This window comes from Plectrocnemia conspersa, unplaced genomic scaffold (assembly GCF_051122295.1).
Source record: "Plectrocnemia conspersa isolate PC_06_02 unplaced genomic scaffold, ASM5112229v1 ptg000010l, whole genome shotgun sequence".
In the NCBI taxonomy this organism is placed as follows: domain Eukaryota; kingdom Metazoa; phylum Arthropoda; class Insecta; order Trichoptera; family Polycentropodidae; genus Plectrocnemia; species Plectrocnemia conspersa.
The window spans coordinates 4,766,593-4,779,712 of record NW_028277174.1 but is presented as its reverse complement, the minus strand read 5'-3'; the positions used below and the strand labels follow the sequence as shown (position 1 = coordinate 4,779,712).

Below are 13,120 nucleotides of genomic sequence, written 5' to 3'. Positions count from 1 at the left end.
ATCCGGACTCGAGCTGGCGGACCACCAAGACGATGGGCCTGCGCCTCCGACCATGAGCCGCCATCGTCAGCCGCCGCCGCCGCCGACCACGTGACCCAGGAAGCATCCGGCGCCACCACGCGCCTCCAGCGAGAAGCCACCGAAGTGCTGCCGTAGACCAGGCTCGAGTGGACCACGCGTGACCCGTCACGCACCCGTAGGGCTACGCCCCCGCGACTCCGAGCTCGAACCGCATGTTCGGGGCCCGTCACGCGCGCGCCCTGTGTAGCTGCACCGACGCACCACAGGGCCCCGAAAGGTGCTCCCGGACATGCCCGTTCTTCTCGCGCCCCCTGGAGCCCTACGCGCCGCCCGGGTCTACACGTGTTCCACTCGGCTTGGAGCGAAGCACGCCGCGCGTCACTGGAGGCCGCGCCGCCACACCATACGTCACGACTTTGCTACTTTTGCGCCGCCAGCATTTAAATCAACAGCAGCGCCAAGGCCCCCATACCTCCCCCTGGTTATAGTTCGCAATTGTAAATTGCTAGGGCCGGAGCCGTATGGGGGCCAATATAGATTTGTTATGGCCAAAACTGGTCGGCGCAGAAATAGCGGTGTTGTGACGGCTCTCTCTCTTCCGGCAAGCTTGTAAGGGTTCGGACGCGTGCCGTCGCGCGTCCGCCCCATTCTAACCATGTAAACACCGTTAACCGTTAAATAAATATACTACTGCAGCGGCTCAATCTGTGTCTCATTGCCACCCGCCATCATCACAGCCCTAAATATGTTTAAATTATTTTTGTATTATACAAATAACGAGTAAAATATTTCTCGAACAAGGACGTCATTTCAGCTTTTTTCGTGGAGAGGGGGGGTAGTTGGACAGTTAGTGGCGTTTTTTTCAATATTTTTATTGGGTTTCATTGAACGAACTGCATTTTTCTGGCCAAATTCAAGAGGTCTCTGTTTAGTCGCTCGGTTGTTTAGCGCTCATATTAATACTTTTTATAACAATATTACATCTTTCAATAAGTAAGCATTAAATGAAACATCTCTAAACCAAATTTTGACCAATAGGAAAGCCCAAAAAAAACAATTATCCCTACAATTAAAACAATTAACGCTTGTTACCGAGCGTTCCCACTGCGACAGCGCCGACACGATTTTATTGCTTTTGACGTGGATTTTTGACTTCTGAGAACTGATAATTGTTTTTGCGCCCTCCTATTGACCAAAATTCAGTTTCAATACACTTTGACCAATACTCTTATATCAAATTAAATAAAATATAGTGGTCTCCGTTCACATATGCAGACAAATACTAAGATTAACTTAACGTCACTTGCGAACGTAGAAAAGAAAATAATAACTCGTTTGAACAAAAGGCCGGAATTTCTAAATAGATCATCATTTATCACGCCCAGTTATCGCTCGTTAAGCCCTGGTAACTATTAAGAAAAAACTTATTTGAGCAGAAAGGATTGCACTTAACATTTGCGTAATTTGACAGACCACCACTCATTCACCATGCTAATTATTACCATTCTCTTGAACAAAAAGGAACGCAAGACACTTAGCCATCCGGCGACAAAAACAACATTGTCATTCGCCATCTTTGCATTATCGACCCTTGGTATATATCGCCTTGCAGATTTCACTTATTCAGGGTATGAATAAATATCGTTGGTCAAATAATAAAGCATCACAATTGGTCAACTGAGATCACTGCACATTTGCAATTCGCTGAATATTTCAAAAGCCGACCATATAAAATGGCTGACACTCCCACAATCAGACGGGCCTGTGATTTGAGACGAGCACACTAGACACTGCCCACCGTTGCAAGACGAGAACATCACAGCCGACCACGATCCAAGCACACACATCAAATACGGTTCTACTACACGAGAGACCTCAGCGGACTACCAGCGCTCGCACTACAAAGAATTTTCATCCCGCTCATATTTTATTTTTGGAAAACATTGTACGAATTAATCGAATAAATTGTTATCATCTTTTTAGCATATATTTTAAGCCACACACCTTCGGCCTCAAACACTGAAAATAAACAAAAAATATATCGATTGATCGCCCGAACTTCGAATAAAATTTTCGTGACTATTTACGTTGACTGTACCTCCTCCCTTTTCGTCCGGCCTACATATACACACAAACTTTAGCACATCTATTTATATTAAAAATGCGCACAACATGTTAAATAATACAAATACATTTATTTAAAAGAGAAGTGCATTATTCCAATCAAATTGTTTTAGGTCCTCGTAGCTTTCTCTAAAAGGAAGCTCGTTTATAAGCTGGATGTCTCATGTAAGGTGTGCGTTTCAGAAAACGAATTTGCTTTTAACAAAATAATAACTTTATAACACAAATTTATTCGAATGTTTTTTGATATTCGGTATAGACTGCTTCTACTTGAATTTTAGAACCAAAGGACATTGTTAAGACCTTTAATATGCATAATTAATTATTGATTATGGAACGACGTGAACGAAAACCGCGTTCTTTCTTATCCAAAATAGAAGCAACATTAGCCATATATTTTACTTGCCTAAGAAGAATAATTGCATCATGGCAAAAAATAAAAAAGGAATTTCGACCTTGGTTTCTTTAAAGCAAAGAATATTGATCTTGATAAGGCCTTATCAGATTCAACGAACGTAGCCACGTAACACTGTGTTTCGTTTAAGAGGAACAAAATTAACGTAGATCTACGCCTATCAAAACGATACTTTTTCATTTTTTGAAAATTCACTGCATCAGTGATAACGAATGGTATATCTTTCCTTTATTCGCCATGAAATAAATGATAAGGATCAAAATATAATATGCCCCAAATGGCATTTTTTTAAATATAGAAAATACAAAGGCGACTTAAACAACGTAAAATTATACAAATACATATACAATTATATTGTCTACTTACCAATAAAAATATATTTTGAATTGTCGGCAACCACTGCGAATTCAAAATCCCTATTGCAGTTTCTATGTGATGCTCGCAAACTAGTTTAAAATTTTGAAACTCGAATGCATCTCTAGTTTCGACCAGTTGTTCTATGTTTATCAATCTCAAATCTCTATATAAATAATAACACAAAAACAAACATTAACCGTTACAACTACTACTTATATAGACATGCCAAATTAAGCAGATATATATAAAAGATAATCGTTACTTGAATTGTTTCCACCAAATATCCAAAACTTGGGCTATACACGGATTTATGCTGTGCAGGTTCCTTTCCAAAAATATCTTGGCAGTCGTCAAATTTTGCTTCCATGATATATCACGCTCTTTCAGTTCTAATCTAGCCGGAGTCATCTTCTTCTCCAGAGATTCAATCTAAAATAAAATAGTACTTTTGAATTTTTTCAATTAAATATTTTGTCCTTGTATTAAGCCACAAAATAAATTTACAATATAAACATTTCTCTTAATATATTGTTTGTTTTATATATAATATCATGTATTATAAAATTAAAATATGCAAACCATATCAGGGTCCCTTAATACAAAATCAACAATCGCCTTCTTCATACTGATCATGAAGTCTTCCTTCATATCCTCCGTTTCTTTCTTCAAAATTAGATTCCATTTCTTTAATTTGGATGATACAAGTCCGTGTATTCTGAATTATAAACAAATATGTATACAGTAACAGAATTGCACACACCAAATAAAATATAAATATACCTAATTATGATCTTTTTGTCTAAAGGAGCCACGTGAACAGTTTCGATTCCGTAATTTATGTAGTAATAGTATCTGAGTAACTTCTTTTCGTATGCGGATGGTATTTCAAAATCGTTTTGTGGGACGTCATCTTGTACGATCAGTTTCACCAGCTTTTGGCGAAATTCTTCTCTCGCTTTTCTCAGAGACGAAAATGTCTTTAATACTAAACATACAAATATATTAATTTAATTAGATTGTAGCTATACGAGAATGACGCATCACCCTACAATTGGTCCTTTATTACCTTTTTCGTGTCTCTTAGATATCATCACTTTGAATGGTTTTCTGGCCTTTCTCTTTTGCTCTTCGGAAAAGTATATTAACTCTTTCGGAAGAGAAAATAGAGGTTCTGCGTGTGTTTTGAAATGCTTGGGTAATTCGAGTCTTGGTAGTTTTAGAAGCTTCTCATCGTCTGGAGGCTTTACGACGCGTTTCCTCAAAGGCCTGTTGTTCAGTTTGCCAGTATGAAACATCTTGGAATCTTATTAGATTCTAAAAATAAAGATATATCAATAAGTAAAAAAATCTATAACCAAGTAAACAGCAGTATGTCATGAAATTAGAACATCAAATACTAGTCGTTAAACACAAAAATTACGTAATGACTCAGCTGCAGTTTTAGAAATTTATTTTAAAAAATTACGTGTTTTTGTCAATAATCGACAAATAATAAAATATTATTTTCACCATAAAACTTTGTATTCAAATTAAAATTTAAAACTACTAATCAATTTACAAATATCCAATTATTTTGAAACTACATTGGTCAGTTTTTACCTTGCGAGTCTTGCGTATGAGGCGTTAAGAATATAAATAGAATACTAAAAATAATCCGCTTCCATACAAGTATTTTAAGAAAAAAGTCTAAATTGCCGATACCTGGTACAAAACTATTTGGATAACGGCATATGCATGAGATAAGCTGACCTGGTCAAGTCTGACCAGGTCAGCTTATCTATACTAATGCCGTTATAGTGCAGTTAGTATAAAAGGTGACCAGATTTTGAATATATCAAAGGAGGACACTAAAAATAAAAAGGCCATCTCGGATTTTTTTGTCCAAGGTGGATAAAAGAGGAGAGATTTCTACGGGAGCTAAAAAAATGTCATTTTGGAAATGTTTATTCAAGGAAGACAAAAAGAAAACAAAATAAAATAAAAAAGATACCCTAATATTATATAAGCTTTATATTGTACGGTATGTAAAGCTCTTTAAAATATAATTTATGTCGTATATTATAAATTTAAAAAAAGTGATTTTGCTTTAAGGCAACTTCTATAAATTGTTATACTATAATGAAGAATAGCGCAGTCCATGCAAGGCCGGTTAGAGGGGCAGACTGTACGGGGGGGGGGGTTGCCCGGGGCGACCGTGTCGGAAGTTTATTTAAGCGAAGGTGACCTGACGCCCTCTTTTAAGGAGGATTGTCTTCGTCAAAAAAGGACAATCCTTTAAAAAAATCCGTAATATTTTTTTCTTTTTTTTACCTCTTTCAAGAATTTGTCCTTCCGTGACTTCTCAGACTATCAATCCTAAAAGCGCAGGTCAGAGCTCTGGCAGCGGCATTTGAATTTATATTTATTAAAAAATGCGCTAATCTTAAAAAATCAGCGCCAACTGCAGTGAATTTATAATTAATAATATAGATTCTCAGACTGTAATATTACTTCAGTGATGTAGTATTAAATTAAATAATACTGGAGCGTAAATTTTGCAGTATAGATTTAAAAAATAGCGAAAATTGAAAATGTGCCAATTTTTTAGGATAAGGTGATTTTATTGTGAGGAATAAAGTAGATATTATATTGTGGGGCCCTATTTATTCATTATCGCAAAAATTAGGCGGCACTTTGATAGCACTGACGTGAAGGCAGCTTAGGACAATACACGCCTTAGTGGATCTCAACGGAGAGACGACAAACGGTGGCGCCTCGTCCTATCTCTCGTAACTATCATTTTGAGTACAAATTTATTAACACAAATCGGTTTAATGCGCACTTTTAAGTTACGCAATAGCAGGAGCGCATACTGAGTGAGCAGGTCGCAGTAGTCAGTCGTGAAGCTTACAATTAATTTATTACTTTATTTATTGGAAAAGCTGATTATATTTCTTAATTCCTGCAAATTCTGCTTGGATATATAACCCATATAGCCGACCCGAGGGGTGGGGTATACGAGAAGTCGCCTGGGACGCCAGCCCCAAAAGGAGTGCCAATTACTCCAAACGGGAGCGTCATTTACTCCGAATGAAGAAGCTATTTGATTATACTTAACACAGTATCGATATCTCTTCGATTCCTCGCATATTTTTTTGGAGTTGGTATTTAAAGAAAATTGTCTAAATGATCATTTTTTAATCCCTTTAGGAATTTATTCTCTGTCAAACAAAAAAACCCACAATCTTATTTTTAGCTCTCTCAGAAAAATAAATCACAAACAACCTTTGGTTTTTTAAAGCTCGGGGCACTAAACATTCTCGGGCTGACCCTGGTCACGTCTAACCATATACTAAAAAGACACCACGTCAAACTACCATTTAGTGTACAAATTTATTAACATGAATAGTTTTAATACCCATTTTAGAGTCACGGAAACGGGAGCCGCGCTCTTATTTCGGCGAGTCTTACTTGTAGGTATTCATTATGTCTGATTAACATACCCAGTTGGTACATGTTTACCCCATTATAACGCATCGGGCGTACGTTTGCCAGGTAACGATGATTTATTTTTAAATAAGAGGGCAAAAAAATCTCAAAAAAAATGTGACGTAATTAAATTTTAAATAAACATTGCATGTGTTATCGAAATATTAATTTTATGATAATTGTGTAGTTAATAGTTTTATATGTATAAAATAGTAAGAGGGGTTGGGTGATATTTATAAATTAAAAATATAATCAAATAAAGAAATCATTAAGCAAAATTGTACGCGTTGTTTAATTAAAAAATGCTCGAATTCAATCGAATCGTCGAGACTATGATAAAAATACACCATCTCGTAAAAAGGCAAAAAATAAAAAAAGCTTTTGGCCACAAGCCGACTACGTATCACCGTGTTCCGCGCGGTCGCCGGGAGTGGTGTTTATAAGTTTGGGCTCTCGGATCTTCACGACCATATCGATCTGCAGTAGAAACTTTTAATCCAAGGTGAATTATCTATTTCCTACGACTCACCAGAGCTATCTAGACCCTTCTGTTGCTCCAGTTTGATCAGTAGTTTGGAACTTCGAGCTGAACGTCCGGCTTCCGGGAAGACTGCGTCGTCGCCCTGTGCGTACCTCCGAATCCCCTTCGATAATATTCGAGTTACTATAGTGACAATTTTCATTTATCCTTCAATTGTTTTATCTATCTTAACCTCAAATGCATTAAAAATCGTACGACATTTGTGTCAAAGTTAAACATTTTGATCATAAAACTGATCGAACTCGAGCATAACCAGTTAAAATTTTAACATAATATACTCGATTTTAACTACCTATATATTTCAATTTTATTTGAAATTGTGCAATATTTTTATCTTAGCACGAAAATATTATGACCATATCCTTTTCAATGTTAGAATATCTAAAGTAGAATTAAGCAGTAAATCGTAAGCGAAATGGATAAAAATACGTTCATTAAGCCGCCTTCATGTTATATTTCGTTAATCTTAGATTGCACAATATTGCAGTACGGCTTGAAATAAAAATGACTAAAATTAATAGAATTGAGTCTTAGTTTAGGTATTACTGCAACTTATATTTTTACTCCTTATTTATTATATAGTTTATATTTAAATGCTTAATTTGTATGTATACCAATCAATAGTAAGTATTTTATGATCAAAACAATCAGTTTATTATATGCCGACCGACATAAGTTACCATGATAACTATTCACAATATACAAAACTAATAAAATTGTATGCTTTTCTATGTGTACTGTAAATTAGTTTCTGAGCAAGCCGGCAGAAATATTAAAACCTATGCAATTAACACTTCTAAGTGCATATTTATTTGTTACCTGCGTACACCACTAGCGTGCTGTTAACGGAGAATTTTTTAAGCTGGCCTCACAAGAACTAATTTCCACAAATGCAGCTATAAATTATTTATTTTAGAAATATTTTATAAAATAGCATTGGTCAGAACATTGTACACCCCATGAATAACTCAATGAATCGATTTAATTGTATCTAGAATGCAAATGTATTTAGAGCTACTAACGAAGCAGGATTAACGACCGAGCGGCGATGGAGAGTACGCTTGGCTTGTTGTGTTAACAGATTATAATGTTGCGAGCCCAACCAAACAAGTTGGCCCTAAAATACCTAGATAATGATAATGAACTTCAGACATGCGAATGACAGATCGACCAGTTGTACCAATCTTCAGCGTTACAGCAATAACCAAACTATACGATTACACTATTGCAAACTGAAAAAAATGATTCCGACCAACTGTTAAAATAATTCTTGCCGTTTAATATAAATTCTGACCACAACCGTATTACAATTCTGAGCTGCAAATAATGACTATTTTGTTTTATTTCAGATGCTGTTACAATTTATTAGAAATTTCCATTGCGGTAGAGCTCTCTGGGCATCGGAAGGTTCAGTTTTAGCCCAATTACGGAAGAGGACTGGCTATACATTTTCTAATTGTAAAAAAGCACTTGAAATGCATAATAATGACTTGGACAAAGTAAGAAAAAAGTTAATCTTTATATTAAAAACCTCATACATGTTGATTTAAATAAATTAGACTCGTCACTTATTATATTCTTTTATTATTACACTAATTTAAAATCTAAAACAAACTAGGATAGATAAAAACATAGATTATTTTTGAAATAACATAGTATTATTAGTTTAATTACCATATTACTACAACGTCAATATAACATCTTACGAGATTGACAGATCGTTTTTTGTTCATTTTTAAGGATACTGTAATGAACACAATAAAATATGTTTGAGGGTCGGCAAAACACCTTGAATGTCGCTTGTAAACACATCCGGCACACGCCAAGTCAAAGACGAACTAAATACAGAGAAATATTGTGTCAAGTTGCAACATCATTCTTAAATTCGGATCAAAGTATTTCGTTATACTGAGATCAGTATTTTGAAAACATTTTGTATGAAAGTTTTTCGGGGACAAATTTAAGATTCGATATACTGGGGAATTTCGTTATTTTGGTATTCGTTACAAAGAGATTTCACTGTATATAATAAAAATTTCTAACTGCACTGTGTAATTAATAATATTTTTTAATATTTGTAGCTCATGCATAACTTTTGAATTAAACTATATTTTTTTAGGCAGAAAATTGGCTAAATAAACAAGCTCAAGAGTTAGGATGGTCCAAAGCTTCTAAACTAGCAGATCGTGCTACTACTCAAGGGTTGATTGCTTTGAAATATGACGACCAACATGCCACTCTAGTCGAAATAAACTGTGAAACCGATTTCGTCTCCAGAAATGAAAAATTCCGAGCGATGGCTGAAGAAGCTGCTAATGCTTGTTTTAAAGTTGCACATACAGGCGAACAAGCCCACGGTTACTTGACAAAGGTATATATTTCATTAAATTAATAATGATATTAATTTGTATATTAAAACTGAATTTTTTAATAGATGTGCTTAGACACTGAACGATTACGCAATCTTCACACGCCTCAAGGAAAGACATTAGGAGAACAGCTCGCTCTAATGATTGGAATTATTGGTGAAAATGCAATTTTGAAACGTGCCGAATGCTGGAAAGCCATTCCCGGAGTCATTATTGCTGGCTACACTCATCCTTCCATCGCAGATTCGTCGTTTTCAACCGGAAGGTTTGGAAGCATTTTAGCATATAAATGCGATCAAATAACAGAGGAAACGCCGACTATCGTCAGACAACTTTGTCAGCACATTGTAGGCATGAATCCGTTGAAAATTGGAAAGGTAGACGATGATAAGCCAGCAGAGAACTTAGACGACGAAACCTGTTTGATTTATCAAGAATTTGTGGCAGATACAAATGTAACCATCAATGATGTTCTGAAGGAACATCACATTGAAGTCGTCGATTTTGAGAGGTTTGAATGCGGGCAGAGTTTGCAGAATCTAACCGATAAAGATGGTCAAGCTCTTGAAAATGTACAAACGTGTCAGTGACGTGTTTAGTTATAGGTATATAATATATTTGAGAATATTAGTCTTCGGAATATGCCATTTATTAGAGCGGAAGCATGTTGAGCGTTTTTGAATTTTCATGAACAATATGTTTTCGTGTTATGAATTTTTATGTAGATCTTCTCCATCATATTTAAGATATGAGTAAAGATAAAATAATAGGAAAAGCTTGATAAATGCATATTACTAATTTATATATTTTTTATTCAACAAAGAATATCTTCACATAATGTCCTTCTCTAAGTGATCCTTCCTTTCCCCTTTTACCATTGATATCATCAAGCCAAGATGATTAAAAACAAATGCTTTATGTAGACTGCAACAATAGCTTAACAAAATCTTCTGAGTCGATTCTGCCACTAGAATGTGAAACGAAATTGAAATTAACCCATTACTGCCCTCTGTACACGCTTGTGTACACCTGTTCGAAAGGTGATTTGGTGTTTCTTTCTATAATTATTATAGAAGCAATTACTTATTTGGAAACTATATGGTAGTAGTGAACTATAAAAAAATAAAATTTAGCAATAATGCGTAAATAAATGCCATTGGCTTATCATCGTAATACGGATTTGGAACAAGATTATTTAGGTTAGATGTTTTTATAGTTTTTTATTATAAAAAATGAAATATTTTGATTTGTTTTTTATTATTATGTATATTTAGACTCAACTATAAAGTGAGATACCATTAGTATGACAATATTTTTCAATTACCGTGTGCTAGGTAATATTTTATTGCCCTGTACACAAGCGTGTACAACGGGGATCTGACCGTCAACCAATTATTCAGTCTGCATTGTTTCACAATTTCAGGCTATGATAATAATGAGTTTTGATACACTTTCTATCATGTTTTTGAATGATAAAATGTTAAAAGTGAGACTGTTGTGCAATCTCATTCAGAGAAGCTCGTGCCAGTTGGAAGTTTTTCATAAAAATTTGTTTCATGATTAAATACCTTGGCCGTCATTCAGCCAAACAATTCATTATGGGAAAATCTGTGCAGTTCGGTTATTGGAATTGGGCTGCAACAAGTTCAGATGGCTATTTATTGTGGCAAGTCTACAGAAGTTTCTGCTGATCCTCTCGGCATGAACGTCGTAAAATCTGCTGGCAAAGATGCCGATTTTCCCTAATGTTACAATAGGAACCAATTTTGACAGTATAGAGCCCCTGGGAAAAGTGAAAAGATGGTGCAAGGCTCAAAAGTAAAAGGTGGAATTCAAAGTTCATAAATTACAACAGAGAAATGGGTGGCGTCGACCAAATGGATCAGTCTACCAGGTGCCTATAAGAGGAAAAAATTGGTGCTGGGTAATCTTCTTACCTTCTTACTGGAAATGGCCATTTCTAATGCTTGGCGACTGCTTGTTTCACTCAGTAAGACTGGAAAGGTGACTTATATAGATCAATTATTATTCAGGCGGACGATTACTCGAGGGTACATACGACGGACAAAAACGAAAAGTCATTTGACATCATCAACAATATCTAGACTAAAGCGAAAAAACAACGGTCACAAGCGCATCGAAAAACCATTGCGTTGTGTTAATTGCCACAACCGAGGTCGCTGGCGTTGCGGACTCTGTATAAAAAACGTTGTGTTGAGCGGCCATACTTTGGACAGTTTCACTTTTAATCTGCCCACTTTACACAGCTATGTAAACAAAAGATGTCTTCGGGATGGTCCTCTGAGGTCTCTGCAAAACGTGGTTGTGATCAATCGTCTAGATGTCTGTCGTGGTCGCTCTGCAGGTGTATCTTTTCCTCTCTGGCTGATCATCCCTTGGAGACTTACCTTATGTATCGTAGGTTGGAAAGCTCTATGACGAATCATAACAATACAGAGATGATTCAACTAATTGTGGCGCTCATTTATTCGATCAATGAAATATGTGCCTCTAGAGAGTGAATGAAGAGTGAGCTTGATGGACATTTTCGAAGATCAAATCATGCAACAGGTTGAATGCTAACAGTGTTTATTGTCGCCCGATGGCGTATTGTTTACGCAACCGTTATGCACCAAAAGAAATATTTTTTCTCTGCATTTCGAGAGTAATAACAACGCATTGTTTACTTGTTATTTTATGTCCAAATAATCGTTTTTTTCCTCTGGACATAACAAGGGCTATTATAGTGGTCCATTCAGGTAGTCTTTGTTCATATTATACTATTGACACATTCATTCTTGTAATTATCGTGGTTATGGCGATATACTGCATGAGTTTACAAAGAAGAACCCCCACAATTTCTTTAACATTATCACTATGCATTTAGTTAAGTGTCTAAATTAATTGTTTCATTAATATATATTATAAACAGCAATGGTCCTGATTTGGACCCCTGTGGTAAACTGAAGATTTTTTCTTTGGAATAAGCATTATTTGCTTACTCTTTTTTTAAATAATTATTAAACCATCTTAAAACTATTTCACTTATACCTACTCTAATTTACTCAACATTATTCTTCGTTTTTTGTTTCGAAAGCTCTCTTTAATTCCAATAAAACTGCTCTAATGATTGGATGGATTGGATGAACTACTTGTAATGCAGTCTCAATGGAATGTTTTTCTCTGAATCCCGATTGTTGTTCACATATATTTTGAGTAATAACGATCTCCTTTAATTTTTTGCTTACTACTTCTTCCATTACCTTTTCTATACACGGCAGCATTAGTCTTATTATAACATAACCTTGTAACTTAACGGAATGGAAAATTAAACGCGCGAATAATTTTTATTATGTTGCTTTATTAATTTATTTCAATTTTATTAATTTGAAATTGTTATTTTTTCGATTAATTCTAAGTGTCATCGCGAGCCGGATTCGGCCTGCGGGCCGGCTTTTTCTCGACATAACAAATTTCATACACTATTGATTGCCTAAATCGATCTTACTTGAAGAGCTCTGATTACAAAATAGTTTTCCATAGGCTTTGAAATAAAACAGATTAAGAGACCATGATTTGAATGAAGAAATGTTTCTTTATCCAAAAGTTTTAAAAGTTGTTTTGCCAGAGATACATAATGAAGTAGTTTCAGTGTATACGTAATTTTAATCTGAAACGAGATAAGCTTCTGGAAAGTCTGCCGTGACGTTGTTGTTTTTTACCTAATTTAGATGTAAATACCCTTCGTTCATTGTTTAAAACGATTCATACGTAGTACAATTGTCACCGATACATTGTTGTAAATTATCTGAAATACAATGGAAC

At 35.5% G+C, this 13,120-nt stretch overlaps 1 protein-coding gene across 2 annotated transcripts; it reads left to right on the top strand.

Annotated features, from left to right (window-relative positions):
* Positions 1 to 6,790: 6,790 nt before the first annotated feature.
* mEFTs (elongation factor Ts, mitochondrial) lies at positions 6,791 to 10,095 on the top strand. Of its 2 annotated transcripts, none has more exons than XM_088195647.1 (4): positions 6,791 to 6,887; positions 8,276 to 8,425; positions 9,046 to 9,297; positions 9,361 to 10,095. In XM_088195647.1, exons 2-4 carry the CDS (start codon positions 8,276 to 8,278, stop codon positions 9,883 to 9,885), a joined length of 927 nt encoding a protein of 308 aa, XP_088051773.1. In that variant the 5' UTR covers positions 6,791 to 6,887; the 3' UTR covers positions 9,886 to 10,095. The 2 variants fall into 2 exon arrangements, with proteins under 2 accessions (XP_088051773.1, XP_088051774.1); XM_088195648.1 differs by having other exon boundaries at positions 6,791 to 7,010.
* The last annotated feature ends 3,025 nt before the right edge of the window (positions 10,096 to 13,120 follow it).

What these genes read in the sequence shown, in the direction of transcription:
- mEFTs (XM_088195647.1), top strand. Translation starts at nt 8,276, where the DNA reads ATGCTGTTACAATTTATTAGAAATTTCCATTGCGGTAGAGCTCTCTGG. An exon ending in ATAATAATGACTTGGACAAA is followed by an intron (nt 8,426 to 9,045) that starts GTAAGAAAAAAG and finishes ATATTTTTTTAG; the next exon opens with GCAGAAAATTGGCTAAATAA. An exon ending in CCCACGGTTACTTGACAAAG is followed by an intron (nt 9,298 to 9,360) that starts GTATATATTTCA and finishes ATTTTTTAATAG; the next exon opens with ATGTGCTTAGACACTGAACG.